The sequence below is a fragment of the Momordica charantia genome (assembly GCF_013281855.1).
Source record: "Momordica charantia cultivar OHB3-1 chromosome 11 unlocalized genomic scaffold, Mcharantia_2.0 BLBB01000011.1, whole genome shotgun sequence".
Taxonomy (NCBI): Eukaryota; Viridiplantae; Streptophyta; class Magnoliopsida; order Cucurbitales; family Cucurbitaceae; genus Momordica; species Momordica charantia.
Genome location: NW_028275159.1, coordinates 5,000,933 through 5,027,882, shown reverse-complemented (window position 1 = coordinate 5,027,882; position 26,950 = coordinate 5,000,933). Strand labels below are relative to the sequence as shown.

The window sequence follows — 26,950 nt, the reverse complement described above, 5'->3', positions numbered from 1 at the left end:
ACATATGAACCTCCTCAACGTTGAGATGCTCCGCCTCGGGTCTGCAACATCTTCTTCAATTTTCTGTAAAAAAAAAAAGTCACCCAAATCCGCTCGCACGAACGATATTCGATCGACACTGACTTACAGACTCGATAGCAACATTAAATGTCCAAAACAACGGGTCTTTGATGCAATGTCATGTCGAAATTTGATTGGAAAAAAATGAAATAAAAAAAAATTTAATGACAAAAATAATTCCTTTTAAAAATATAGGGATCAAAATAAATATTTGAAGAAATAAAGAGATTAAAATAGATATATTTTTCTTTTAAATATAAGAACTAAAATAGACCTTTTGAAATATTATAGACAAATTTTTTTAACCTTAAATCTAAGGTTACACACTCTCCAACTCTTCTAATTTTCATGGAGTTTAAAATGTCATTGAAATATCATGAAAATACCGAGGTTTCGATAAAATCTACAAAATATCGATACTCAATGGCCGGAACAGGCCTGGCCCTACTAGATGGTTGAGCAAAGTGAGGGCGGGAGGGGAGTGCGTCCACCCACATGCGCCTGTTTTTGTTTTTTGTTTCTTTATTAATTTAATAATAATAATAGTAATATATTATTATTATTATTATTATTATTATTTTATCTATTTATTTTAATTTTTACTATTGACCTATTTTTACTGTGGTTTAATTTTTCTCCATTCTTTTTCAAATTTAGTTATAAAATTTTCAAATTTAGTTATAAAATTTTTAAACTACATGTATTTGTAATTGTCCGTATATCAATATTTCATATTTTATTCAATTATGCAACTAAACACTATATTTGGTTATAAATTATCAATTATCAATTATTAATAAAACATAATTAAACAATATTGAACTTCAATTTACTAATTAAAATTATTTACATAGATCTTTGTTATCTTGTTCCGACATTTATCGAGACTGATTTTTTCGTACTCATTGGTTAGGAATGATCAATTAAAATACAATTAAAATTTTATTTACTAATTAAAATAATTTTGATTAATTTTTACAATTATCGTGACTTTTTCTCAAATATCCGTCGACATCGACATTTCCCTAAAATCAAAATCTCGACATTTCTATCGACATCGACATTTCAAACTTTACGTGGAACAAACATTTTAGTTTCATTTATTGCATTCGGAATCTTTTTTTTTTAACAATATAACGTTACAAATACAGAGAACAATTGGTTGACTGCATTCAACCTAATGATTTTCTAGGTAAAAAAAATGTGCTGCGCATGGAGTGAATGATTCAGGCATCTTATTATATCAATTCAAAGGAATCAAATCTGCAAAAGAAATGAAAAACGTCATCCAAAGAATAAGCTAGAAATCATACTGAGTGAGAGGGTGGGAATAAATAAATTTAGTAGTCTAAAAGGCCATATAGTACAGTGAAGGGACTCTACCGAGCAGCACCCGGTACCACAAATTTGAATACGACTAGACTGGACAAATATTAGTAAAACGTCAAAATCTTCAAAGAATTGGACAGGCCAAATGATAAAACGTATCATTCCTTGGAACTCCTTAATGCAAATATGTACACCTACCTACAAGAATCAGAATTTCCTTCCCCACTCATTTTGTGGGGATGGCTATAGGTGAGGTAGAAAACTGGATTCTTTTGAATGGTAATCTGTGGTCACAATCTCCGGGTTCACATGCCACAGCACAGACTGATAATCGAGGATTTTGAAGTGATTGTCAGCATAAATTATAGTCAAAGCAATCAAACAGCCACAGGATGATTGATATAGCTGGCTGGGACCATGGACGGAGGATAAATCGCCTTTGTACTTCATAGAGCTGGTTAGTTGATTCCCAAGTTCCCGAGGCTCGCTATTTTACCACTCCGGAGTTGATATGTGAACCAATGATATTTGTTCAAACTTTACAAGGTGAACAGAATGCGGTTGCTACAAATGTCTTTCGTTTTCAAGACCCAGAACTGCGAGCGTTGGTCTGCCAAAACGCAAAGTGTTTCAAATTAACTAAAACAAGACTTCTGAACTAATCTCCAAATAACAGCATGTCTTGGGGTATCTATTGAGTTGCTAGAGTTTAAGGATAAAATCATCAGATTAAAAGCTTATATAGAAACAAATCTCATATCTCAAGAGTGAAATTGTAGTTTTCCCTATATTTTCTCTGTATCATCCCACGGCTGCTGAAGCCTTTGCAATATTAATTAAAATGTTGAGACAGAGAGAGTTCTGGGAATATTTGCCAACATAGTGAACAGAACAGAATAAAGATTTAAATCCTTTTGAAATATTTTCGTAGGTATCAGTAAGGTGTTATTCTTTTGGATTTGGCCCCCTCTTACAGGCCGGTACCCTTGTGTCAGGCTCCTTTTTTTGTATGCCCTTTGAATATTCGTTTATTTTCTCTAAATGAAAACTCAGTTTTTTATCAAAGAAAAAAAAAACATGGTGAACTGAACAAGCAAAAAGAAGGTATGATCGAGAAAGAGTACCTAGAGAGAGTAGATTTTGTGGTGGGCTGGCTGGCATAAGCAGCAAGAGGACCTTTAAGGTTAACATATTTGTTCAAAGCATTCTCAAGTTGTGGCGGTGGTAACTACAAAAAGAAATTATACTTAGGTCCATATAGAATACCAAGAACAAGGGAAAAATATCCATGTCAGCTCAGCTGGGGACATCATGATACCTGTAATAGAACTCGGAAGGAATGAGGCTGTGTTTGAAATGCACATTTCAGAAAACCAAACCACAATTTTGGCATCCTCCAGACCTGGATTCGAAGATGAAATAACAGCATCGTTATTTCCGAAAGCAATAATATCTAAGCTTGATTACCATCTTACATTAGTACAACTGTCTCATTCTATGAATCCCAAGCTTAATTTCATTGCAAAGTTTATGCCAAAAAAATTTAAAGTACTATATAGACCTTGCATTTCAAACAGTATATTCTTCATTAAAAAAAATTCCACATGCCGGTCACATGCACATGATCTAGCCCTTTATTAGAAAAAAAATACCAATTTCGACTCAGAAGTAAACTCCAGAAGGATTCATATGTTTATTCCTGACTGAAAGAAAGGATTTTTCTTACTCAGGATAAGAGAATTTATACATCAAATGGTGGAGTTTCATGTTTGCAGAAAACCATAAATGACAAATTGAGCAAAATGGAGAGTTAAACAAGGTAAATGTTGAAATTTGAAGTTCAGTAAGAAGGCAGTGATCTTGCTGGGACCATGACAGTATGGTAAATTAGATTCGACAACCGAAGTTGTTTATTTTTCAGATGGCATAACTTCATTTATATTTTATTTAGTTTTCACTCACTATATTTGAGAAACAAAAGATGTTACCATATGTACCTGTTTGTTTACAAGTTTGGAAAGTATCTCCATAACAAAATCAACCTGAAAAAGAAATAATGGTCTTGCATATAAGTAACCTGGGATTTCAATAATTAATTTTATTTCAAACAGAGCTGCATAAGAGATAATTTAGGAACAAAAGATAAAGGAGCATGAGTAAAGAACATGATCTCCAATAGCTAAATAATGTCAAAGTCTCAAAATTCAAAATCCTGAAAGCATTTAAGTAGTGGTCCATAACTTCCTTCCAAATAAATAAAATGTAATTGAGCACGTACGAGAGTCAATGTTGAGCATAATCATTTTGTCAGACTACATGAACTAAAAATTTGCTCTTTTCCACCTCAGTTAGTACCACAAACCATAATCTCAATAGGCAACCAAAAACTCAGTCCATAAAGAACTTATATATAACTCCATGACAGTACTTCCTAATATCATAGAACACCAATTAGTTGATAACGGAACTAACCAAAGTCGGAAAAGCATCGATCGCCTGAATTACAGTTCTCATGAAGAGAAGAGGGAGTGGAGTTTGTTCAACCTGAAAACAGAAGCGTTATTACATTACGGAATTACAAAATAGAAGTGATTAGTTTCCTAGACTTCATTAACATACCATCTGGCTCAAGGCTTTTGCTAAAACCTGCTGAGTGAAAACTGTACGTTGCTCAAAACAAGCTGAACAAGCATCCGTTATCTAGAAAAAAAAAAATAATAATAATAATAATAAATAAACAGAAAAGTGTAAAAGTATAATAACAGATGCAATAAACAATGCATGTAGGGCATAAGAGGAATCCATATCCGCAGCCTACGAAGGGCTAGAGTTTAGATAGTCAGATATGCATTACCCAACAAATGAAAATATCAACAATATAGGATATGCGATTTGGTAGCCGTTTCAATTGTTTTAACATGATTTCAGGAATGATAAGGACAGTAGGAGCATATTAGTCATTAGCTAAAGAGTTTGTTAGAGTGGTTTAAAGGCAAGAGAAGTAGAGAACTAAGCCTCTAAAATGCTTAGTAACCATTGTAATTCTCCTCAATATCGTTGTACAGTTTCAATCCTACAAGGAAACAGTACATTCTTTTGTCTGTTAACAGTGTGTAATTTGTTTATGCAGTTTTGTTGGAAGACTAATCGAGCAGGAAAAATATTAAAGGAGGCTAGATTAATTTGGAAAAGCCGAGGCCTTATCTACTGCCATGAAAGACAAAACTGTTGTCTTAACACAAAGGGAGAGAGGAAGCTAAGCCCCCCACACAAAAACAAAAGCCAAAAGAGTACCACAAAAAAGTTGATCAAATGAGAGTAATTACAAATATACCCCAGAGGACTCTAGGAAAAGGAACATCTTTGGATGAATTTTGTTCGGACTTTCCTAGCTCACGTGGAAAGAATGAAACCAAAGAACCTTAAACGATGTGGAACGTTCCTCTGCCAGTTTTTTTTTTAAGCTAGTCTTTTTGGTTTATACTTGGTGTAAATGCACCCATTTATTTCCCTACTATAGCTTGTTCTCTCGTATCCGATTGGAGAATTTAGTTGTAACTCCTTTGGATGGGGATCTTTCCCCCTTTTTGTAATTTCAGATCATCAATGAAATTGTTTCTCGTAAAAAAATATATATATATCCTCAAACCAAAAGAATCCCTAACCATCCCGAGATACTCTCTAACAAAGAGTGATGAAGAAGGAAGATGACCAAAACATTGAGAAGAGATGTCGCCTCCAGCAGAGACCAGGGTACCCATGATGGGAGGAAAGGAGGCATCCATGGTAGAAGAACTGCTTGAATAAGCCACAAAGATAAGAGTATTAAGCACATCGGTTGTGCAATTTGATTCTTTTCTTTATGCATACATGGCTGAATGCTAAGGACATTACACCTGTTGACACATCCGGCCCATCTATCTATACCAATTCTATACCCTATGTCATTCTTTTTATTCAAAGAATAAAACGTTTAAACTCTATGATTAAAATGATAATTTGAATAAACTCTATGATTAATGAATATATAACTCCAAAAGATAGCAAACATACCTTCTTTAATGCAAGGCCATCCTTTTCAGGAGTTATATTGTGGATGGCAATCAATACTTCAACAGGTGTTAAAGCTGGACGTGTATATGCTGAACCCTGACAAGAATGAAAAAAACCTGTCGGTCATATTCTATTAATATAAATAAAAATCAACAGGACTCCAATTAAAGTAAATGTTCAAAAGTCTATTAAAAAAAGAATGTTCAAAAGAATAATGGTAAGATCGCCCCACCATGTGCCACCATTCTTAAGAGAAATATGCACACAAGATTTCTCTGTTTAACTCAATTCTTACTTGTGGTAGCAAGACAATAACATGACCAACCATTTGAAGTTTTCTTGATACCTGTAATATGTGAGCCAACGCCCTCTGGAACTTCTCCAATGGAAGATCAACCAGCCGTGGAAAAACAGGTAAAACCTGAAACCTCGGAATGAATAAGAAAGAAAAATTCAACAAAGATCTGTTTAGAAGATGTGCAAATCATATCTCTATTTATTATTGACACTTCCGTCAGAGTGAGAGGTGTCTAATGAAATTTTGTTGCTGAGCTTAGAGACAATAACAAGAATACAATTATTAGAGGGTTGTACAATGGCAAATTAAATCATTGTTTTAAGATTCTTATACGACTACTTCAAACACAATGAATTAATGAATTTTTGAACACCTTCCACTTCAATCCGTGAACTTTCTGTAACATTGTCGTAAAAAACCTTCTTCATTGGAAATTACCAATACTTCTAAAAGAGGTATTACAAGCATTTCTTGCATAAGCTTTACCACCCTTAACAAATTTTCGATGGATTTCAGATATATAATAACATTTTATTGAAATACAAAGAATCAAAACTATAAAGTTGTGTTAAGTTGTACGCAGTCATTTAAAACAAGTTCCCATTGTATGTCAAGTTGCATGTTGAGTTTATTTGATAGATGTTCCAATGTCAAATCCGACCAAATAACTTGTGCCAAATCGACAAACAACACAACTCACGTGGTCATTCAAATGCACGTTTTCATGAGTTATGTCAATAGGTCCACCAGTTGACCTAATATTCTACACATCTAGATATAGATTATGCTTATGTGATGTAAGCCGATAAGAAAGGTAATTCTAGTATATCTTGCTCTTAAAGACAGAGGCGAGAGGCTTTATAAATAGCCTCTCCAACGGCTCTTTTATTAACCGTAACCTAACAACTTTAGTTAACTAACTAACATAACAGTTTGGAAAGAAAGGCAAAGAGTTATAAAGGCTTATAACGCCTACATCATTATGATTACTTGTTGAGCACTATAAATGAGACCAGCATCAAGCATATGTTATTTAGACATTCTTCTCTAAAATAAAGGAAAAGAATACAAAACATGCAGCAGAGACAGAGAGACCTCATTTTTGGAAAGCGAGGACAACATTGGAATGAGAATTGTCACGTCCTGGAGTGAACAAAGGAAATCTGGATCAAAAAGAAAGTTCATAGTGGATAAAATAGCAAAATAAATAGTTTTCCAACCTTCAGTTTAGTTTCATATAAATGTTGAACAGTTGCGATCAGATCAGAAGAAGGTGTTGTCCCTTGAGTTAGTACCTGTAGGACCTGGCCAATAAACTAACTATTAGTAGAAAGTCTATCAAAAAATTGTTCAAAGTCCAATTACTTATCATTCACCGAAAGCAGTTTTCAGAAATACAGGACATACCAACGCTAAAAGATGTTCACTTCCTTGAGGTGGATCTGATATTATTCTAAGCAATTCAGAATCAGATGACCCTAGGGCCGTAATAAGATTGGGGATATGTTCATGAACGGCCTGCTTCAAATAATAACAGAATGCAGACATAATTCAGTACCAGTTGCTGTAACGGTTCAATTTTGGAGCAAAAAGTATTAAATCATTTATCCTTTTTAATGGAAACCCCAATTTTCAAAGAAGAGAAGTACAAGGATAAAATAACAGGAATAGAACTAAAAAATTATCAGAAAAGGTTTCAACCATTAAGACTTAACACTTGAGATACTATGGTGTTAAAAATGTATCAAACCCATATCTTCCACAAACCAATCTCTGTACCCTCAAGGATTCTTCTATTTACCTATAACTAAATATTCTAAATAATAGGAAGAAAAAAAAAGCACCCAACACGACAAGTGAAGGACTTCCTCCATGATAGTCTTTACTCAAGCCAAACTCTTTCCAAAATATTTAAAAAATCAGCACATATCTTAGTTGCGAAATGACATCTCCAAACAACATTATCCAAATGCAAGCGAGAAACCATGCTAATCGGCTCAAAATCCTTCACTTTCTAATAGTCTGTTATAAGACTAGCTTGACTTAACCCCGCCTAAGATCTAGGTTTGGCAAGCCAACATAAGGCTAAAATAGATTGAACCACAGTCTTGATGTGAATCAATCCACAAGAAGGTTTTTTGTAACTATAGCCTTTTTTTTTATGGTACAAGATTGGAAAGCTCAATTCTATAGCTCCTTAGGGGAGGGTTCTCTCTACCCTCCACCTTCAGGCCATTTTAGCTCTGTAGGGCTCTTTTGATATGAATCTATTTTTCTCAGTTTCCTATAAAAAAAATGTGAAAGGTCAACTTGGTCGCAAGTATATTTGTCATATTGATAATGTAACAAACTTAGTAAACAGGCATTAACTATATTCCATAGATGGGGAATCAAAAGCATTAGTTGTAATACTAAAGCATTGACATATTAAAGGACCTCTTTCACTGCTCTAGGAGCCCGTCCGTAAGCATCAAATACAAGCTGAAGCAGTTGAGGTTTCTGCAGGAAAAAAATACTATATGGTATCAAATTAATCTGGGGAGGCAATGTCACAATTATCAACATTAAAACAAATAGAGAAAATTAGGAACCTTCACGCATAGAGCAAAAAGAAGAGAAATGTGTCTTTCAGCTTCTGAAGATGACAAGGTTGAACTGCCATGAACTGTAGGTTGTGAACTTCTCATGGAATCGATTTCTGAGGTTCCAGGATCTGAAACTTGAGAAGCACAAATGGTTGTTTCCTGGCTCTCACCCTAGAAGACAATTTTTGCAGCAAAGGTAAAAGATAACATTAGTAAATTAATACACAAACTCAAACGGTATATCCCCTTATGCCCTGAAAAATTAAAAAGGGCTTCATTGTAACAAAGGAAATCTGGAAAAGAAGACACCAACACACAATAATTTCTTCATTTGGACCCCTGCCCATAAGGGACTTAGCATAGGGGAGAAATTTAGAAGAGGTTTCCAAAAATCGCAGTCAATTTAAACTGGATCAGTAATGCCTCATGAGAGTATGAAGACCAAGGTTCAAATAATGAATAATGAATTCCCTGTTCAATTCTAATCTCCTTTGTATTTTGGCAAAGGGATTGTTTTTAATATTTGGACGTAGGGTGAAATGAAAGAAACAAATCTAACAGACCTCTCCTCTTGTTCTTTGTTCAATGGATCCACATGATGAAGGCTCTGCATCAGTCTGTAAGTTGTCTACCGCATTCAGGAACAAGTTTGTTGCATATTGCTCAATTCTATCTGAAATGTAACTTAACCGGTAGAGTTTGTTTGCCACCTAATGGACAATGAAAACAACATATTCATGAAACATCATCACTATAGTACATCATAAATATAATCATTTATTTCAATTGAAACCCAGCCAACAGATTAAACGAATCCATTGGCAGGACTAGAGGCTGCATTGTCTTACCAGTCTAATAGCCGTTGCTCGAATCTTAACTTCCGAATGCATAGCACACTGCTATCAAATTAGAATATAGAGTAAGACTTGGATAAATTTAAGACTAGAAAAGACTTAGATATGTTTACAATGAACACAAGCATACACATCTAGGCTTTATACCAAATGTTCCCCATCCCCAAGGCACACCGTGCAAGTAAGTTGACCTAAACACTCACACATATATAAATAAAAGGTGGTTCCAACTCCTGGTTATCAAGTGTTACCACTAATCATGAGGGCGAAAATTAATTTTAAGAGAAAAATAGTTTTAAAAAATTACATAAAGATGTCAAGTTTCTTTATGATTCATGTAAAATTAAAAAATAATAATAATAAATAAATAAATCTCACTTTACAGATGAGGCGGACTTCAATGCAACAAGTAACTAAGAAGTTCACAAAAAATAATGTATTTCTGAAGTAACTAAGAAGTACACAAAAGAGGGTTGTAAGTTGCAGCACTCCACCATTTTAACTAGCAACACGACCATTGTATTGTTCCAATGATCCTTTTTTCATAATTCAGAGTACTCCCATTTTTGCTCACTACTACTACAAGAATTGCTTTTTCCTTCTAATAACATGATTCAGTTTGCTAAGTTGTCTCTTTCGCACCCATAGATTCAATAGTGTTTTCAAAGGTTAACATATTAAGGAATCGTTGGATCTTTGCTTATTTTAACTTCCTAGAGCATTAAAATAGTGTTATGCCTCGAGCAGTACAAAATTTAAGAATTCTTTGAATAATATATATGGTATCAAAATTTTGGGTCAAGGTCCACCACTGAGACAATGGATGATAACCTTTATTGCCAAGAGGAAAACAACCTAGATCACCCGCTAAGGCTTTAATAACCACTTGACTATAGAGAAGTAGAGGTATAAACACAACCTAGAGGTTTGCCTAGAACAGTACAGTAACCCTTGAAAGATTGCATAATAGCTAACTACCCGAGCATCATATTCATAAAAGTTTATCTTTTGAATTATATGTCAAAACTAAGGATCACTTTCGTCCTGAGAAATTGATGAAGTTTCTAAGTTTCTTCAAATTCTAAATTTTCAAAGTATTAATTGGCATGGAGTTTTTCTGCCACGTCTCAATTAATAGATTCAACTAGCTTGCATATTTCCCAAACCCAGAGGGCAGTAAATTCAACGGTTTGGTGATCACCACCCCTCCTATTAAAGACAATATTTGCAAAAGAATGCATCAATACGCACCTCTATCTACATTTCTTATCAGTAAATGTCGTTCATCATTTTTAAAGGAGACACAAATAATGAAAACATGAAAATAATCAAACTGCAAGAGTTTTTACCTTGAGAGCAATATCTAAGCAAGCTTGCCGACTATATGGACGCTTCACAATCAAATTCCAAACAGTGCCAAGGCCCTGAGTGACACGTTCAATATCAGGAGTATCCTTCCCATGGTTGTCAGTAACATCAGAGTAGCAAAGGTTATGTAATAGTTCCAACGTAGAGTCAGGCAATACTGGAACTTCACCAAGAAGTCTACTAAAAGACTTGTCTGAAGCTGGAAAAGAATCCAGCAACGATTTTGCCTACAATTAAATATTGAAACTATATCACTCACAAATCATAACAAAATTGATGTTTCAGGGAATGGGATCAAAAGACCTGAAATGAGAGAAAAGTGGCATACCACAACTAGAAGAAACTTTTCGTACACAGCAGAAGAAGAACTTTCAACTGAATCCAGAATATCAAGTGAATGCAGGTGATATAAGACATGCAAAGCAAGCTCATGCCCCTGGAAACAATGTGTCGAAATTAAATAAAGGCTCAAGATAAACCATGAGTACACATACCAATCAGATTTATTAAGGATACCAACCATAGAAGAAAAATTATAACGATGATAAACCTGAAATATCTTTTCAGATATACATTAAAATGAAGATTGTGATGCGACCAATATATGAACTACATGATCTTTATGATTCCAAATAATAACTTACAAATATAATGCTCGAAAATTTTCACATATAGGCCATAGAGAAAAAAGGGAAACCCTAACAGCCCAAAAAATGTGAATTGTGATGAAGAGAGGGATGAAGATGTATATGTATAAAAAAAAGATGAAGAAAGGGAGATATATATATATATATATATATATATGCATGTATATATATATATATATATATTGACAGAGAGGAAAACAACTTAAACACCCTATCTGGCCCAATTTTTCAATGTAAAAACCCATCAACAGTCGAAAAGGGAAGGAAATACAGACACCTGATAAAATTGTAGAGCACCTTGAAACATACTGTTAACAACCAATTGAGAAAGTCAATGAATGGAAATCTTTTACAAATCCCTTGCATAGTTTTATCACATCTAAATCAATAACCTTTCTGATGTGGTCATGCCTTTTCTCAAAAGGAGCACATGCACTTTCAAATAAACAGACTATAGGTTAAGGGGTCTCAAGGATTGATTGTCATCTATGCCTATCATCAAGTGTATCCACAGGCTGAGATTGACTGATAAAACGAGATTATGCCTTCAATAAATTTCATGAAATCTCATTTCAAGCTGAATAGCACTTAGGAAAATTATACCTTTTGCTGTTGGTAATCAAGAGCAACTTGTTTTTCCAACATTCCAACAATATAATCATCAGCATCAACCTATGATGAGAAAAGAAAAGAAGAAAAAATTTAATTGCATGGCATATTCCATAAAAAAAAATGCACGAGATATCAAAATACAGTAGAATTGAAGGTACAACTAAACAAGTCTGTTAGATTACATAGACAGGCCAATTTGTATCCAGACTTCCCCCAATGGAAATAACAATCATCCCATTGTACAGTTGCAGCACATAGAACATTTGGACCTCCAGTGGACCGAGAGAGAGATAAGAGAACATAAATCACCATGGAATAATATACGTATGACTTGAAAACACACATGTGAAGCATCTCAACTAACATGATCAAGAAATTCCAATCGAAATCCAGAAGAGTACCAAACAAATTATTTCTCTAGTAATTTCCAATAATTGCTAGATTCAACCGATATAAATTCAAAAAGACATGTAGATAGTTATTTATCATATATTGCAGGTCATACTCCTGAAATATCACCAAAATTCATGTTATCTACCAATTCGGGATAACAAAAGCTCATAGATTCAACATATTTTATTGCTGTGAACCATACTATTTTCAACAAATTATGTCAGAAGTTCCAGACAATAAAGAAAACCTGTGAATCCCTAGTCCAAAAGAAAGACAACGTAGATAAGACTCTGCGATCAATTTCAACTGCCTTTCAAACACATATTAAAAGCAAAAAATTCAAAACCGTAGTATACTCCTTTCTGTAACTGAATGGAGCGATACAAGGTACAAAAGTAATATTTTGACAGAGATGATTATTATACATGAAGCAGATGACCAACATGTCCTTTCCACTGAGAGCGAGGTGCATGGAAAATGAAGAGATAATTTTACCATCGTGAAGGGATACATAATTCATGAAAATATGCAAAAATGTACATTTGCTTCCATGATCACATGTAACACATCTAAGTCTTCATTTCATTCACTTCTTGAGTAAGATTTGTTGAGTTCAAATCACCAAAGTTAAATCTATATCATTACTCTGCTCCAAGTTGATTAAGAGTAACTTTGATGAAAATTTATGTGGCCTAAAGTGATAGAGATATGTTACAGATACAAAAGTTGTCATTGACTAGATACTCGATTTTGTGGCCCCCCGTGAATTATAGAACACAATGTGCAAATGTGGCACAGCACAAATTGATCCCTTGTCCTTGCATTTTCCTTTTCATAGACCTTAAAATGAAGGCTGTTGGTCAAATATAAGGTATATGGATCCTTCCCTTAAATTGTTAGCCTTTACTTTGTAAAGTGCAAACATCCAGAGGCAGATAATGAAAGGGAAAAACAAGATGCTTGAGCACTATAAAGAATACTTTGAGAAGAATAAACGGAGGAAGGACAAATCTAATGAAAATTAAATGAAAATAAATATACAACAGAGTATATTACACTTTCAGCCTCCTTGGCTTCCTTGACGAAAAACTTATATTCACACTATTAGCTAGTTGGAAAGCTGTTATTTGCTTTATTTACAATGTGGCTGAACTTCGACTCCTCCTACCTCATTGTACAGTATAATTAATGAAAGTTTCTGTCTTGTTATAGAAAGAAAAACATAAAAATAATAAATAAACAATCAGATATTGCCCCCACCTGAGCAACCAATCGAGCAATTACTGCCAAGCGTATCTGATGGCATTCTGCCCCATTTAAATTCTTGCATGAATCAAATATCTTTTCAGCAGCCAAATTTCTTACAGTTATTTGCTGTTCTGGAGTCAAGTCAACGTATGGTGGAAGCAGAGGCAATTCCTGACAGGTGTCTTCAGATACTGCTGCATTCGTAACTGATGGAGAATACTGACTGTACTCTGTGGAGGATGATGTATCATCCCTCTTTGTTGCTGACTCATCGAACAAATTAACTGCAACTAAATCTTCATCCGCTTTTCCAACAGCAGAAGGCGTGGGATCCAGAGAGTCGTTAACCTCTAATATAGTGTCAACTTTCTCAGCTCCATCAGGAGATTTTGATTTGGGGGTCGATTGGTCTGTTCCAAACCCAACTGGAATCTCTACGGTTTTTTCTTCAACTTTCATTTTTGATATTAAAGGTACTGAGGGATTCTCAATTGTCACAGAAACAGGAGCTGAAGCAGGTTTTACCAAAGATATGGAGCCATCAACATCAGGAATATTTGAAGTTGTCTCCTCCACACTAGAAGCAGAAGATACTCCAACACGGCGAGGATCAAGGCGACGGGGATCCTGGATGAGTGAGTAAAACAAACTAATTAGTTTAGAGGCAGAGTGGTAGACATAACGTCATAGAGACACCTAAATAATGCACATCCACTACTGGCTAAATTTACCCTTCTTGGATCCCGTTTAGAATCAACAGGGAGACTATTCACAGTAGAATCAGCAAAGGTTGAACCAGCTGAGATGGCCAAAGAGAAAGGAACTTGTGCAGTGGCAACTGGAGTTTGAACAGAACTTGATGGGGCTGACGACGCCAGAACCTGCACATGACTACTTCCTTGACGAGTTACAGGTAAGTCTCCATGCCTTGTTAAAGGAGGGGAGGCTTTAGGCAAGTTCTTCATGTTGGTTATGACAATATCAGCCAATAAATCGGGATGAATATTTGAAATCAGAATTTCAAGCGACTCTGCACCTCGCTCCCCTTCAGCGAGTAAGGCACCAATCATTGCAATCATTTGCTCTGCCGGAGTCAATTCAACATCTAAAGCATGAATATCAGGGGGCGTCCCATTAGAGATGGCATTCTGCAGAGAACCATCTTTTTGAGCAGCAAAAACTAGGTGAACATCAGGACCAAAGCGAATTTGCTTGGAAACCACATCACGACCATTGGAAAGTTCTTCATCATCTAGAGGCCTAGGTCTTTTTCTTGTTAGATCCACTGATACATTAAGCTGATTTGATGATTGATCATCCTTGTTATCAGATATATTTATGTTGAGACAAGAAAAATGAAGCAGTTAGAAACATATATAGCAATAAAAGAATAGTGATCACATCAACACTTAGTTTATAATTACCTTGCCCAACCAAACATCACGTGAAGCTCGATCTGCGGCCTTCACCATTTTGTCCACTTGCCTGATCACTTGATCTGCAGCATCTCCAGCATTTATAGCTCTTAAAGCCTTTAGCAATCTGTCTCTTGACTGAACCAACAGAAAATCAAGCTGTCAGAGAAAAGTGAATACGAGCAGATAGCCATTTCCCAAGAATTTCAATATTTACATCCATTCAGTTTATAATGAGAAATTATGAAATTGAAAATTCGTAATTTCCCTAAATCCGTCCAGCAACTTCCCTTTGTAGTAAAAATTATTTGACAGATGGAAAAAGAAAACTAGGGATAGAAATAAATGGAGAAAAAAAATGAAACATTTCGAGTCAGTTTCACTAATTGTAGAGGTTCCACAGTCAAGAGATGTACAGAAATTTCATGCCACATCAAGGGCCACTCACTAACTTGACAAAAGGTAAAAGGAACTCAAGATTTTGCACTTCAAGACATACTATTATGGAGCAGCATTCTATTCTGAAGCTCCATGCCATAACGAAAGCTATTAGCTAAAAGCGAAGCAAGTACAGCAGATCCTTATGTAATGATAAAATGTCATGTTGCAATTCCCAAGTGTACAACCAAGTAAAAGTCAACATGAAGAAACCTAGAGGACTGGACATAATCGTTTGCACAGGCATGATAAATATAAAAATATATACACACAAGTCATTTCACCTCTACAAAAGCTGGATGCATACACCTAAGGAATCCCATAAGCGCAGATCTTATGGAATACTGAACGCTGGCAGCATGACGCCCTTTTAACATCTCAAAACTCGGAATAAATTCCAGCAGTGCAGATAGAATGTTACCATAATGAACCGGTCTCTTCCTTGCTATAGCTGCTAAACTGTCAAACAGAAGAGCAATTGATTTGAAAGAGGGAATACAGACTGTAAAAATCAAAAGTTGCAGGAAAGTTTTAGCACAATTCGAGAAAGAAAAAGAAAAACTATAAAGAAAGTGAATGGCAAGAATTGATATATGTCTGTAGATGACAAAAAAAAATAATAATAAGTAATAAAAAAAATTCAGAAGAGTAAAATAATTTTAATTTCAACTTATTACTAAGTAATGTCAACAAGAAAAGTTAACTGCAGTGCACAAAAATGATTTCCAGGAAGGAAAAACTCACACAGGAAGGGAAAAGAAGAAGAATTGCAGAAGGTCCCATAACAAAGGACAAGGAGGGGAGAAATTAAAGTTAAACATATAATTAAAGTCTTAGATGTAAGGGAAAATATAATTATTTCCTATTGAAGAATGCTATAGATAATTAAGTGTTTAGATCAAAAAAACATAGTTTCTAATTTTGTAACGCATGAATCATTGCAGACAGCAAAACATATTTATGTTGATCACTCAAGGCTCAAAATCAACAATTCCATCAGAAAGGATTCTAGAACAAGTTAAGATAAGAAGGAACTGATCAGTTCAACTCAAAGAGTGAAGTTTCCAACAATTATGACTTTTTATGATATCATGCTCATAGAATCAAAAACCACAATCCCAGCAACCGACAACACAAAGCAATGGTTTCCGAAGTCTACTTTTGTGCTACACAATGCTTAACAGCAAACCATGTGTCACATGCCAAGTAACATATCCATCCAAAAAGGTCCTTCATCAAGAGCAGAATTTTATAAATACTAACATAAACTATGTTTCCTTTAAGTAGGTATGAAAATTTTCCTTAAGAAGGATGAAGGTTTCTTATTCAAAAAATGATGGACGGAAGCAACAGTACTCATTAATTAGAACTTAGAGAAAAACCATATATTGCATTAATATTCATGAAATCACAGAATATATTAAAAAAACATTCAATTATTATTAAGCTCTCGTTTTATTTGCTAATGACACTTCTCATGAGGCAAAAAATAATCATTCCTTTTGGGTATTGCCTCCTATCTAATTTTGGTTAGAAAAATAACCAAGATGACCTATGAGCAAACGCACGTCCTTATAAAATTTGAATAGGCTAAACCCTTTCTTGCAGTGCTGTTCTGAAAATAAAAATGCATAAGGGTACTCTCTATAGTCCTTTCTTTCTTGCTTGTGATGTTACACATATAACAATTAGTTTCCACTCCAGAGGAATAAAGCATTTCAAAGGAAAAGAGTATCATAGTTCTGAAATGGATTGGCATGTTACAGAAATTTCATATTCAATTTTTGCATACTTCAACATAAGTTCAGATGAGATAACAACACAGTGAGGTTAAGTCAGTAACTTGATTGAATCTTGCTGTTGAAAACACTTCTAAGTGCAAGACAGAAGATTATAAGGATTACATAATAAGTTACCAAGGGAAGACAGAAGCAGAATGGTAACCAGATATGTGGAGGACTACATTATTTCTTGTGACGTGGCCTATCTTACAAGATTCCAGTAATGGAAACAGAAAGGAAAGGCAGATTACTAAAAGTTCACATCTCAACACACAAAATAACCCCAAAAAAGTAATTATCAGCTTTCAAGTACAAGCACAGAATATCTATACAAGTGGTGCCTATTTCTTCTAGACATTGTTTTGATAAATAGAGGCCTGGGGAAAAACGTGTCCACACTAAACCTGGGAGGGAAAGCTAAAACTTAGTTTGACCAAAAAAAGTTAAATCTGCAGTGGCTTTGGGACCTCTGGCCAAATAACGTAAAAAGTTCATTTAGGGAATCAGGCAGCATCCAGAGGCAACCAAGGTAAATAAAAAGGAAGTTTACAAAAGAACTTAATGAACCCACAAAAATACAGCATCAGAACCAGAACATTAGGAATAAACAACTCATCAGTTTACTCCACAACTACTGCCATAGTTTCTGAATCCATGAAAATACAGCAGCAGAACATTCATTTAACTCTATAAATTGAATTGTTTAAGCCACGACGGTTGCAATAAAAGCCATTCTACCACAACAAGCTTCCATCCTAACCAACATAACTGCAAGTTAACCATTCACCACCTGACATAATAGATGGAGAACTTTACAATTCATCAAGGATTAGAATGATCAGACAGAATTTCTAAGTTTCTTCTCTCAAATGGACCCTCATTTCCTATTTCACAGATAAGGTAGGTCCCGCATACAAATGTTTGATTTCCAAGTTGACAACTACTATGTTGCTCAACAATAAAAGTGGCATCAATCAATGCTTATTTATTTTTGCAAGAATCATTTGAAATACAACTTATGAATTCAGGCAAGCATCACAAAACAAAATATAAAATTAACTGCATTCCTGCCGTGCAGCTAACAGATGATTCAAAGAAACTAACAATTTTTTAACCAAGAGGTCTCAATGTTACTAGAAGAAGAAATAAATACCCCAAGGTAGGAAAATATAAAAGCATAAATTACATTAGCAAAAAATTTGTTAATTCATGTCCTACACCTGAACGACAGTTGGAAAAGTATGACAAGCCAACACCAGAAAAGACTTTAACCATTAGAAAAGCAATATAAACATGACATGGGTTTTCTAAGATTTTTCTTATATCTGTAAGATCAAAACACCAACCTTGCTACAAACAAGTTTATTCTATTTCCATACCCAACCAGAAATGAGAAAGAACTAGTTTTCGTGTATGGATCTTAAGTAAAATGACAAGCAGAAGTTCCAAACAAACATTAACTTCAAGTGATATCCACGAAGCCAATTTTCCTATAATCCTCTCTTCACATCTACTTTTTATACAACTTTTGCATGTACTGATATTATATTTTTGGAGCCTCGACTTCATTTGGTGATTCATGAAAAAACCATGGTCTGAAATATGCAATTCCCAGAGGAAAATCCTAATAAGAGCCTTAGAAAATGATAGCAGAAAGTAACTGCTGATGCTTAAGGAGAACTCGTGAAATAATGGTGATATGATCTCTGTAATGATAAAAATTTTCTTTATAGAAAGTAACAAAATTCAGCATAATTCTTGGTGATGAAAGAAAGATTTATTAAATTAGTTTTCCATCAGTCATCACATAGAACCAAAATCTTGGATGCTTTACAATCAACCAGACAAGACTCGATTTCACTCATTCGATGGATAATCAAGACCATACAAGCTCACTGTCCGCAAGTGCACAACCATTCTCTAAATTATGATCGCAACAGCTGTTGTAAATTACTTTAAAAAGATGAACCATAGAAGTCATAGTAATGTGTTAGAATTAAAAGCCATGCCTTCACAATCCGAATTGTTGCTATTGTAACTTCTGCAAATTAAGGGCGTGATGATGATATAAGCACAAATTTTTATTATTACAAGTGAACCTTATAAGCTATGAGTAAGCAGATATGCATAACAGATGCTGACTAGAAAACATAAGCAGAACTTCAAACCATATTGTGCCAAGAAAACAGGCATAAGATGAAGAACAAAAGTAGAAAAGCAACTCCTTGCAAAAACGTCAGAAATAGCTGGTTAAAATGAAATATTTTATTATCTCAAATAAAATGTGTATCAATGTCAAAATAAAAGTACACATTTTCAATTAACTCGCTATGGTGCTGTATGCACATGGAGAATAGGAAACTGTGGGGAACGGTTTCTTTAACAGTTTACAATGTATAAACTGCACTGATTGACCTTCCATCCCAATCACATAAGGTAATCATCGCACCAGTTATCCATTCCTATCCTTGGCCACTGGTGCTCCGAAGTACCCAAAAAAATTTGCAGTCTAACACCGTCTAGCTTCGCTACTCCCATTTTCTGAATCATCAATGAAGTATGATCCAATGCCACTAAATCCTCTTAAGTGAGCTTGTCAGCATGCGGCACTGAACGTCACAGACAAGCAGCTGAACTTGTTCAATGACCTGATCCAGGCTTCAATCATCCCTTCACAATTTTCAAGACAGTAGTGACAAGGACAAAAAAAAGGTCACTGCTATGTGCTAAAGTTTTGAGGTCCCTACCGATCTGATGTAATATGTGGCATGTGGCATGTGAATTATCTCAACAATTAGTGGTAAGACAAAGCTTTAAATAAGAATGTCCCATAAGAAAGTGAAAATCATTCGACCATGTTTTCAAGTTATATTTTGACAAATAAACAGACGATGAAACAACATAGTTATATACTTATATATAGAGATCCCCACAACATACAGACAAAAAGAGTGAATAATAAAGCATTACAGACAGTATAGGCAAACGTTAAATCAAAACTACACAAAAACCCTACTCAATGGAATTTGCACGAGCATGGAACTTGATTTACTATTAAGTAGACATGTTATATTCATCTAAGCAAAAGATTTAGTTACCAAGCCAAAATGACAATCACAAAAATTTCAAGAACATCACATCTTTAATAGTAGTGATGATAAGTTTGGATCACAATAGTGCTCCCCGTACGCATGCAGACTTTCTCTATACATCACCAGGACTATGCATGCAACAATGCAAGAAATTTCTTAAGGAGCAATTTATTTCCATATTCGAATTTCCCTTTTTAATTTACTCACCACCCCCCTTAACTTAAAAGATGCCATCTCTGAAAGAGAACATTCAACTAACATATCGGCTATCAAACACTCGTTCATATCTCCAATACCCATATAAACATTGGAAAAAATTCATCCTTAATGACATGAAATCTCTCAACTTTCTCAAACTTGAACGTCTAGAATGATTGCCCCACATGATTTCTTTCTTCAAACTAATCTAATTTCCTAGCTTGTTTGATAAGATTCAATGATCATGACCTAAGAATGTTGGCCATGTCATATAAGCAATAATAAAGATGAATAGATGTTCTAAAAAGATTATAAGCACTAAATTTTGAATGGAACACATCTTTCAACATAGATCAAGACGATAATTTCCAATCTAATTTAGTTGTTGTATAACTAGATGCATACAGAATGCAAGTAAAACAGTAACGGCACTATCTGCAACTTTCTGCATCCTCTATGTTATGTCTTTTTAGAAGTATTGTCATTATCATATAATCACCGTGATGAATGCTGGAAAAGGAGAATATAAAGATCTAACATAAATACAATAAACAAGAAGTAAAAATTCTATAATATCATAATCAAATACTTCAAAATAAGAACGTAATAGTACATAACAGGAAGAGCATTACATTTTAGACAGCACAAGAAATTGAATCAAACAATAAACTAATTTAAAAATATCATAAAATGGCATGTAAGCAAAAATTACGCAAACAAATTTGTTAATTTGACAAGCACAAAAAAAGTGCTGATTAGAGAACATTCAAAAAGAATCAACTACACCTGAAGAATGTCACAGTTCAAATCTTTCCTTTTTTTCCCTTTTTTTTCAAGAAATAAAAACTAATCATTTATATTTTAAAAGTTACCAACTCTCAAAGAAAATCACAGCTTTACTCTTGGAGAAAATGATGAAGACTCAAACACAGATTTCAATGTCGCATTTAGGAATACAGAAATTCGCTCAAATTAACATACATACATACATACATAAATTCAAAATAAAATTTTAAACCAATAAATTCTCCACTCTAAATATGCAGAAAGCAGTTTATTTTTATAAGAAAATATCCAGAAAGCAGTTAGTTCCATCATCATTCAGAAAGATCTAGATCAACAACCACAAAGGAGATATATTGTTGAAAATATAATATTAGAAGTTGCTGGACTTTAGAAAATAATTAAAAACAAATACAACCAGTCGAGAAATGAGAACCTAGAAGTAAGTTCTAGTGATGTAGACATAAATTTTTCTTTGGGCTTGGCCTCTTTAGGTTAGATGTGTGCATGAACAAGTTTGTACTTAAACATATATATCAAGACACACCATCTAGCACCAATTCTAAATCTGATTTCCTCTCCCATATGTTGAGAGGTGGTGGTCTATGATTAACAATAAAGAAAAAAAATGAATATTATTAACTCAAGATCCTTAAGCTGATGAAAATGAAGTCTGATGCTTTTCACTTGATACACAGCAGTAACGTATGTAATCCTGCCTTTTTTTCTTTAACTTCTTTCACATTATCCTAAACGACAGTACATTTACACCAAAAGGACAGATAGCAACTAGCGATGGATAAATTATACAGAATGAAGAGAATAAACTTCAATTTTAAATGTCAAACAGCCATCAACTAATAAAACAACCAAAAATTAGAGAGAGAAATCTCACCAACTGACAACTGTAACTGTGTATGTACCAGGAACAGAACTGGACTGCAACAAATTTAACAGAATGCCAAGCATCCTATTAGCTTCCGACATGAGCCCAACTGGATCCAAAATAGGAAAACCACCAGCTAGCCATGAAATATTAAAAATATCCCCATTTCCTGTTAGTAGACAGAATTAAGTTAAATTCCGAGCAAACAAACTTCTAGAAACAGATTACAAATATATATTTACTTCTAAGCTAAACAACTGGAAAAAATGAGAAATGCTACAAACGTGGGAACAAGTTTGTGATGCCTAAATGTAATACCTTCTGAGACAGGTTTCTGTGGATCATTTGTATCAGAGGTAAAAAGTAGAACATATGTTTCCAAAAATTTCAAAGCCAGCAACCTCTTCCCAACAGAACCAGGCTACAATATGACATTTAAGCAGCAGCTTTAAGATCATAACACTTGGTAGTTCCTCAAAAATAAAAATAAAATACTGGAAATTCAACTAATCATGTGTACCTTCCGATAAGAAAAATGAAATATACAAGGAAGTGGCCCGGAAGGAGCATTTTAATATTAAACACACATTAAAACACAACATCCACTGAAAGTATTCAGAACTAAAAAAATGTATTCATTACTAAAAGTATGGTAAAGTTATGTTAGGAAAATTAAAATTCCTCTAGAAACATAGAATACAAAGAGGTGTAATCTATTAAAGAAAGGGGGAATAGAAAAAGTTATTGAACCATCTAAACCTTCAGATTCGTATCCAAATTTATACCATATTTTTCACACTCATGACTGACCCATAAACTATCAAGACAATCATGTATATCTTCAATATTATTCTAAGTGTACTTCAACCATAAGATAAACTTTTATGGATTAATGCTCGAATTCAAATAAATTGACAACTCCTGAAAAGTTTTAAATTTTTCACTACAAAAATGGAGAATTTGAGAAATGGAGTACAAAAATAATCTTTTTTTATCACATACAAATCCTTAAACGATACACTGTATATACTGATACTGAGAAAAAAGCACTGAAATTCAACTGCATAAAAAAGCATCAAATGTGAGGAAAACTTACTACTATAAGATGCAAGGTAACAATACTCAAAAGAGCTTCAATTGCTTTATAAAACAACAGGAAAATAAGACTAAAATGACAAGATAGGCTAGCTTAAAAACTTTCGGGACCATATAAATGCCATAGTATGGGATTACTCCATACTATTTCCATGCATTCCTCCAAAAAACACAGAGAAGTACCTGGCAATGGCAGCCTCAGGTTTACTTGTATTATTGATGTACCATTAACAAGATCAACATATCCACGCAAATACGAATGCAATTCCAATTTCAAATAAAAACAGTAGCACAATGTTTAGAGGACTGGAAGTTGGGCATTTATATACCTCTATAGCAATTGCCAAAATATCGTCTTTAAACTTCAACATTCTCATCCACAGTTCTTCAAGCCATCTCTCAACTTTACCTCGCCGATGCAACTGTGGAATTCTAAAGTTAGCATCTAATTTTAAAAACTATAAAATAAATTTCAACTGGAGAATATATATAAAGCATCTGCATGCTAATGACATTGATCAAAGACTAGAAGTGATTATACATAAATATAACATAATGATTGACTGGCCTTCTCTAACCATGTCGGGCAAGCAATAAAATTAAGCATATGTTTAGTAAGTCCGACAGTTTTAACATTTCTTCCACTTTAAGCAAGGAGAAGCAGAAGGAGAAACCTGCATTGTCATCTCTCTTAAAACACCACAAAATAATTTTTGGCCACTAATAATTGATTGTCTTGCTACAATAGGGTCTTCATCCTTTAAAGATGCCAATAAAACTGACATTAATAGAGGCGAATGTTCCATGGCTCTTAGTCCAATGTCTTCAATCACCCTGTACATCGTGTAAATTGAAACCATTTAGGGTATAAATAAACGATAGAAAAATATTCCAGCAGCTGGAGAAATTGAAGGTATTAAAAAAAGAAGCCTAGTGGACAAGCCATGCACTCACTCTGAAACGCAAATATAGTTATGCTTACAGAAGAAAATACAAGTTATACCATGAGTATATTAACTGGCCATAAAATTTGATTCGAGTATAAGAACATTCTCGGACAGTAACAGAGTAAAATATAAGATACGGCTCTGATAACAAATACACAGCGGCTAAAAGAGTGCAACATAGATGAGCTATCATTGACTGCACCTGGACTAAGCATATCTCCTTCATAGCAAACAATTAGCCAAAGTAAAACAATAGTTTTTAAAAGACATATATATGCAAGAAAACTGAATCCACGTGAAACTGACCAACTATCCCATTAAAAATATATTGAAATTATTAAATTTACCCTAGGCCTAGCCCATCTATTTTTTGCAAGAAACAATTTTTCATTGTCAAATAGATAATTACAGGAGGGAAGGATAAGCAATCTCCCAACCAACAAAAACCAAGGGAGTTGATGAAAAATGTAGTAATCGAAAAAGAAGAATAAGTACTAAGAAACTTTGACCAAAGCACCACACAATGACGTTAAATTTGGCATACTCCCAAAGTTCACAAATATGTCCCTCATTGGTCTCTTGAAAGGAGCTCTGTAAAGGAGGAGGCGGAACAAGGACAAAGCCTCCTTAGCAGAATCGCATTTAAGCTCAAATTCTTCCAGCACCAAACTCCAAACATTTTAGAATAAAATTTATCTTAAACCTATCAACTTTAAGTTTTTTAGCATAATAATTGAACATGTACCTAATGACTATAGATTGATGTCTTTGATCAAAATTTGATGCCGCATATAAATACATTGCGGACCAAGTAAGACGGACGAGCATGATATGTAAGAAACAAGATTCCCATAAGTAGGTAACCAATATTTTTGCATATAATTCAGTATACACAAGACCAAAACGTACTTTCCCTCGCAATGGGATATGGTTTCCCCAAACTTTACATCTCGCTCCACTATTTAGCAACGTTGGACTCATACAAGGATCATACTTCGGTGTAAGTCACTTTGTAGGTAGTATAAATATGGGAAGTGTAACAAAAAGTATAAATAATCCAAAATACATACAACAGAGATGGAAAATTAGGGTTGTGGACTCACTCAATTAACAATTTACGTAGTAGGCTCTCGGGGGAAGACTGAAGCTCCACCAAGTAGGAGTAGAGCTCTGCGGCGAACGATGGCTCGATGGACAGTATAATATCCTTCACCTGCCTCAAAGATGAAATCTTGACCGTTAAATCACCATGGTTGTTAGCGGCGGCCATGAGAGAGAGTGCTCTTTCTCTGAGAGCTCCCGCCATAGTTGACCTAGAACCAGAAGTTAGTTCTTGGAGAGGTGTTAGGGCTTTGAAGGAGCGGACAATTTTATTCCGGAGAAGAACGTGAACACTGACTGGAGAAACAACCGCAGCGGGGTGGTCGCGGAGGGAATTTAAGGAAGCGGATGAGACGACGGCCTTGGCGCGGAGGCCTGGATGGCTGGCATATGATTATCACGTGCCTCAGGCAATGCGAATGCGGAATCGACGTAGCCCATTCCACATTTTTATACTAGTTCAACTCTTTAAGCATTTTTAGGGTTTCTTTTTTTTCTTCTTCTCTCTCTTTTGTTATGCTTTAAATTTGATCCATGTCAACGTTGTTTTTTTAATCTTTGGTATGGTTTAAATTATCACTTCAGCCGATTGTTAAATTAAAAAAAAAATGAAAAATTAGTTTAAATATTATGTCGATCTATCTAGTTTTAACTTTCTTTCATTGTCTCTGTACTTCGAAAACATTTGTTTTGTTCTGTGTACTTAAAATACGATCATTTTGTCAATATTTGTAAAATTGGACACATTTTTATACACAATATGAATTATTTTATTCAAATTTATGATTATGTCTCAATGAATGTAGCGAGTGAATTATCATATTGAAATTGTAATTGAAATAAATTAGATAAAAAAATTAAAATTAATTGACTAAATTTGACACTTTTTAAAATATGTGGACCGAAACATACATTTTGAAAATACATATAAAGAAAACGATAGTTAAAAACACAGATACTAAAATAGACATGAAGAAACTAAAATTGCATTTAAATTAAAACTCTTAAACTTGTCACGGGCATTTGTATATATATATATTTTTTTTATGGAAGGCATTTGTACATCTACCATTATAATAAATCAATTGTTAAATTATCTAACATATCTTAAAAATCAGGTTGCCTAAAAAACTTATGTAATCATCACCTAATAACCACGGATAATAATTTCATAAGGATGGAGCAAACAATTCCAGAGACATACTCAAAAGTTTCAATTTGATAAAGTTTGACAAAGTCAGTAACATGTATAGTAACTATAAAAATGTTTTAATTATAGAAGTCTTGTCAATCTGAAGATAATTCGACTAGTTAAAAGTATATATCTCGATTAAGAGATTGTGTTGGTTTAATTTTTATATTACAATTTTATGTTGTTCTCTTGGGTTTTTTTGTTCAAATTGTAATTTTGTGAAAGCAAGTAGGTGGGATATTTTTTTTTTCCTTTTCATTTTGGAAGTTGGACCTCTAGAAGGGAGAGTTTAAATTTTTTCTCAAGAGGTAAGTTTTATATTGACCACCAATCTAAACGTAGATCATATACTCGAAACAAAAATTATACAAAATGACGAGTAAAAGTGATCATCATTGGTAATTGACATTCTTATGACCCAACATAATAAACTTATTCGTCATTGTAAAATAATTGCAATTATAATACATTGCTAATATATATGTTTTTTTAAGTATAATATGTAAGGTAGGGATTCGAACTTACGAATTATTGATCGTGGATAAGTGTCTCAATCAGTTAAGATATGCTATAGT

General features: G+C 34.1%; 1 protein-coding gene across 2 annotated transcripts; it reads right to left on the bottom strand.

Moving 5' to 3' along the window:
• Positions 1-1,358: 1,358 nt before the first annotated feature.
• Positions 1,359-25,618, bottom strand: LOC111010308 (symplekin). Of its 2 annotated transcripts, none has more exons than XM_022284059.2 (27): positions 25,186-25,618; positions 23,810-23,969; positions 23,465-23,557; positions 22,359-22,461; positions 22,050-22,209; positions 15,585-15,759; positions 14,872-15,000; positions 14,179-14,766; positions 13,460-14,074; positions 11,798-11,866; positions 10,876-10,983; positions 10,529-10,774; positions 9,174-9,224; positions 8,889-9,035; positions 8,332-8,496; positions 8,177-8,239; positions 7,148-7,261; positions 6,961-7,044; positions 6,836-6,883; positions 5,789-5,863; positions 5,443-5,538; positions 4,009-4,089; positions 3,862-3,933; positions 3,387-3,431; positions 2,708-2,791; positions 2,514-2,617; positions 1,359-1,999 (listed from the first exon to the last, which is right to left on the bottom strand). In XM_022284059.2, exons 1-27 carry the CDS (start codon positions 25,386-25,388, stop codon positions 1,954-1,956), a joined length of 3,924 nt encoding a protein of 1,307 aa, XP_022139751.1. In that variant the 5' UTR covers positions 25,389-25,618; the 3' UTR covers positions 1,359-1,953. The 2 variants fall into 2 exon arrangements, with proteins under 2 accessions (XP_022139751.1, XP_022142024.1); XM_022286332.2 differs by having other exon boundaries at positions 7,148-7,258; positions 9,174-9,221.
• Between the last annotated feature and the right edge of the window lie 1,332 nt (positions 25,619-26,950).

Coding starts and splice junctions, on each gene's coding strand:
- LOC111010308 (XM_022284059.2), bottom strand. CDS start 25,388: ATGGCGGGAGCTCTCAGAGAAAGAGCACTCTCTCTCATGGCCGCCGCT. Junction 15,001..15,584: donor TGCATCCAGCTTTTGTAGAG/GTGAAATGACTT, acceptor CTGTTGGTTCAG/TCAAGAGACAGATTGCTAAA. Junction 5,539..5,788: donor CGTTGGCTCACATATTACAG/GTATCAAGAAAA, acceptor CATTCTTGTCAG/GGTTCAGCATATACACGTCC.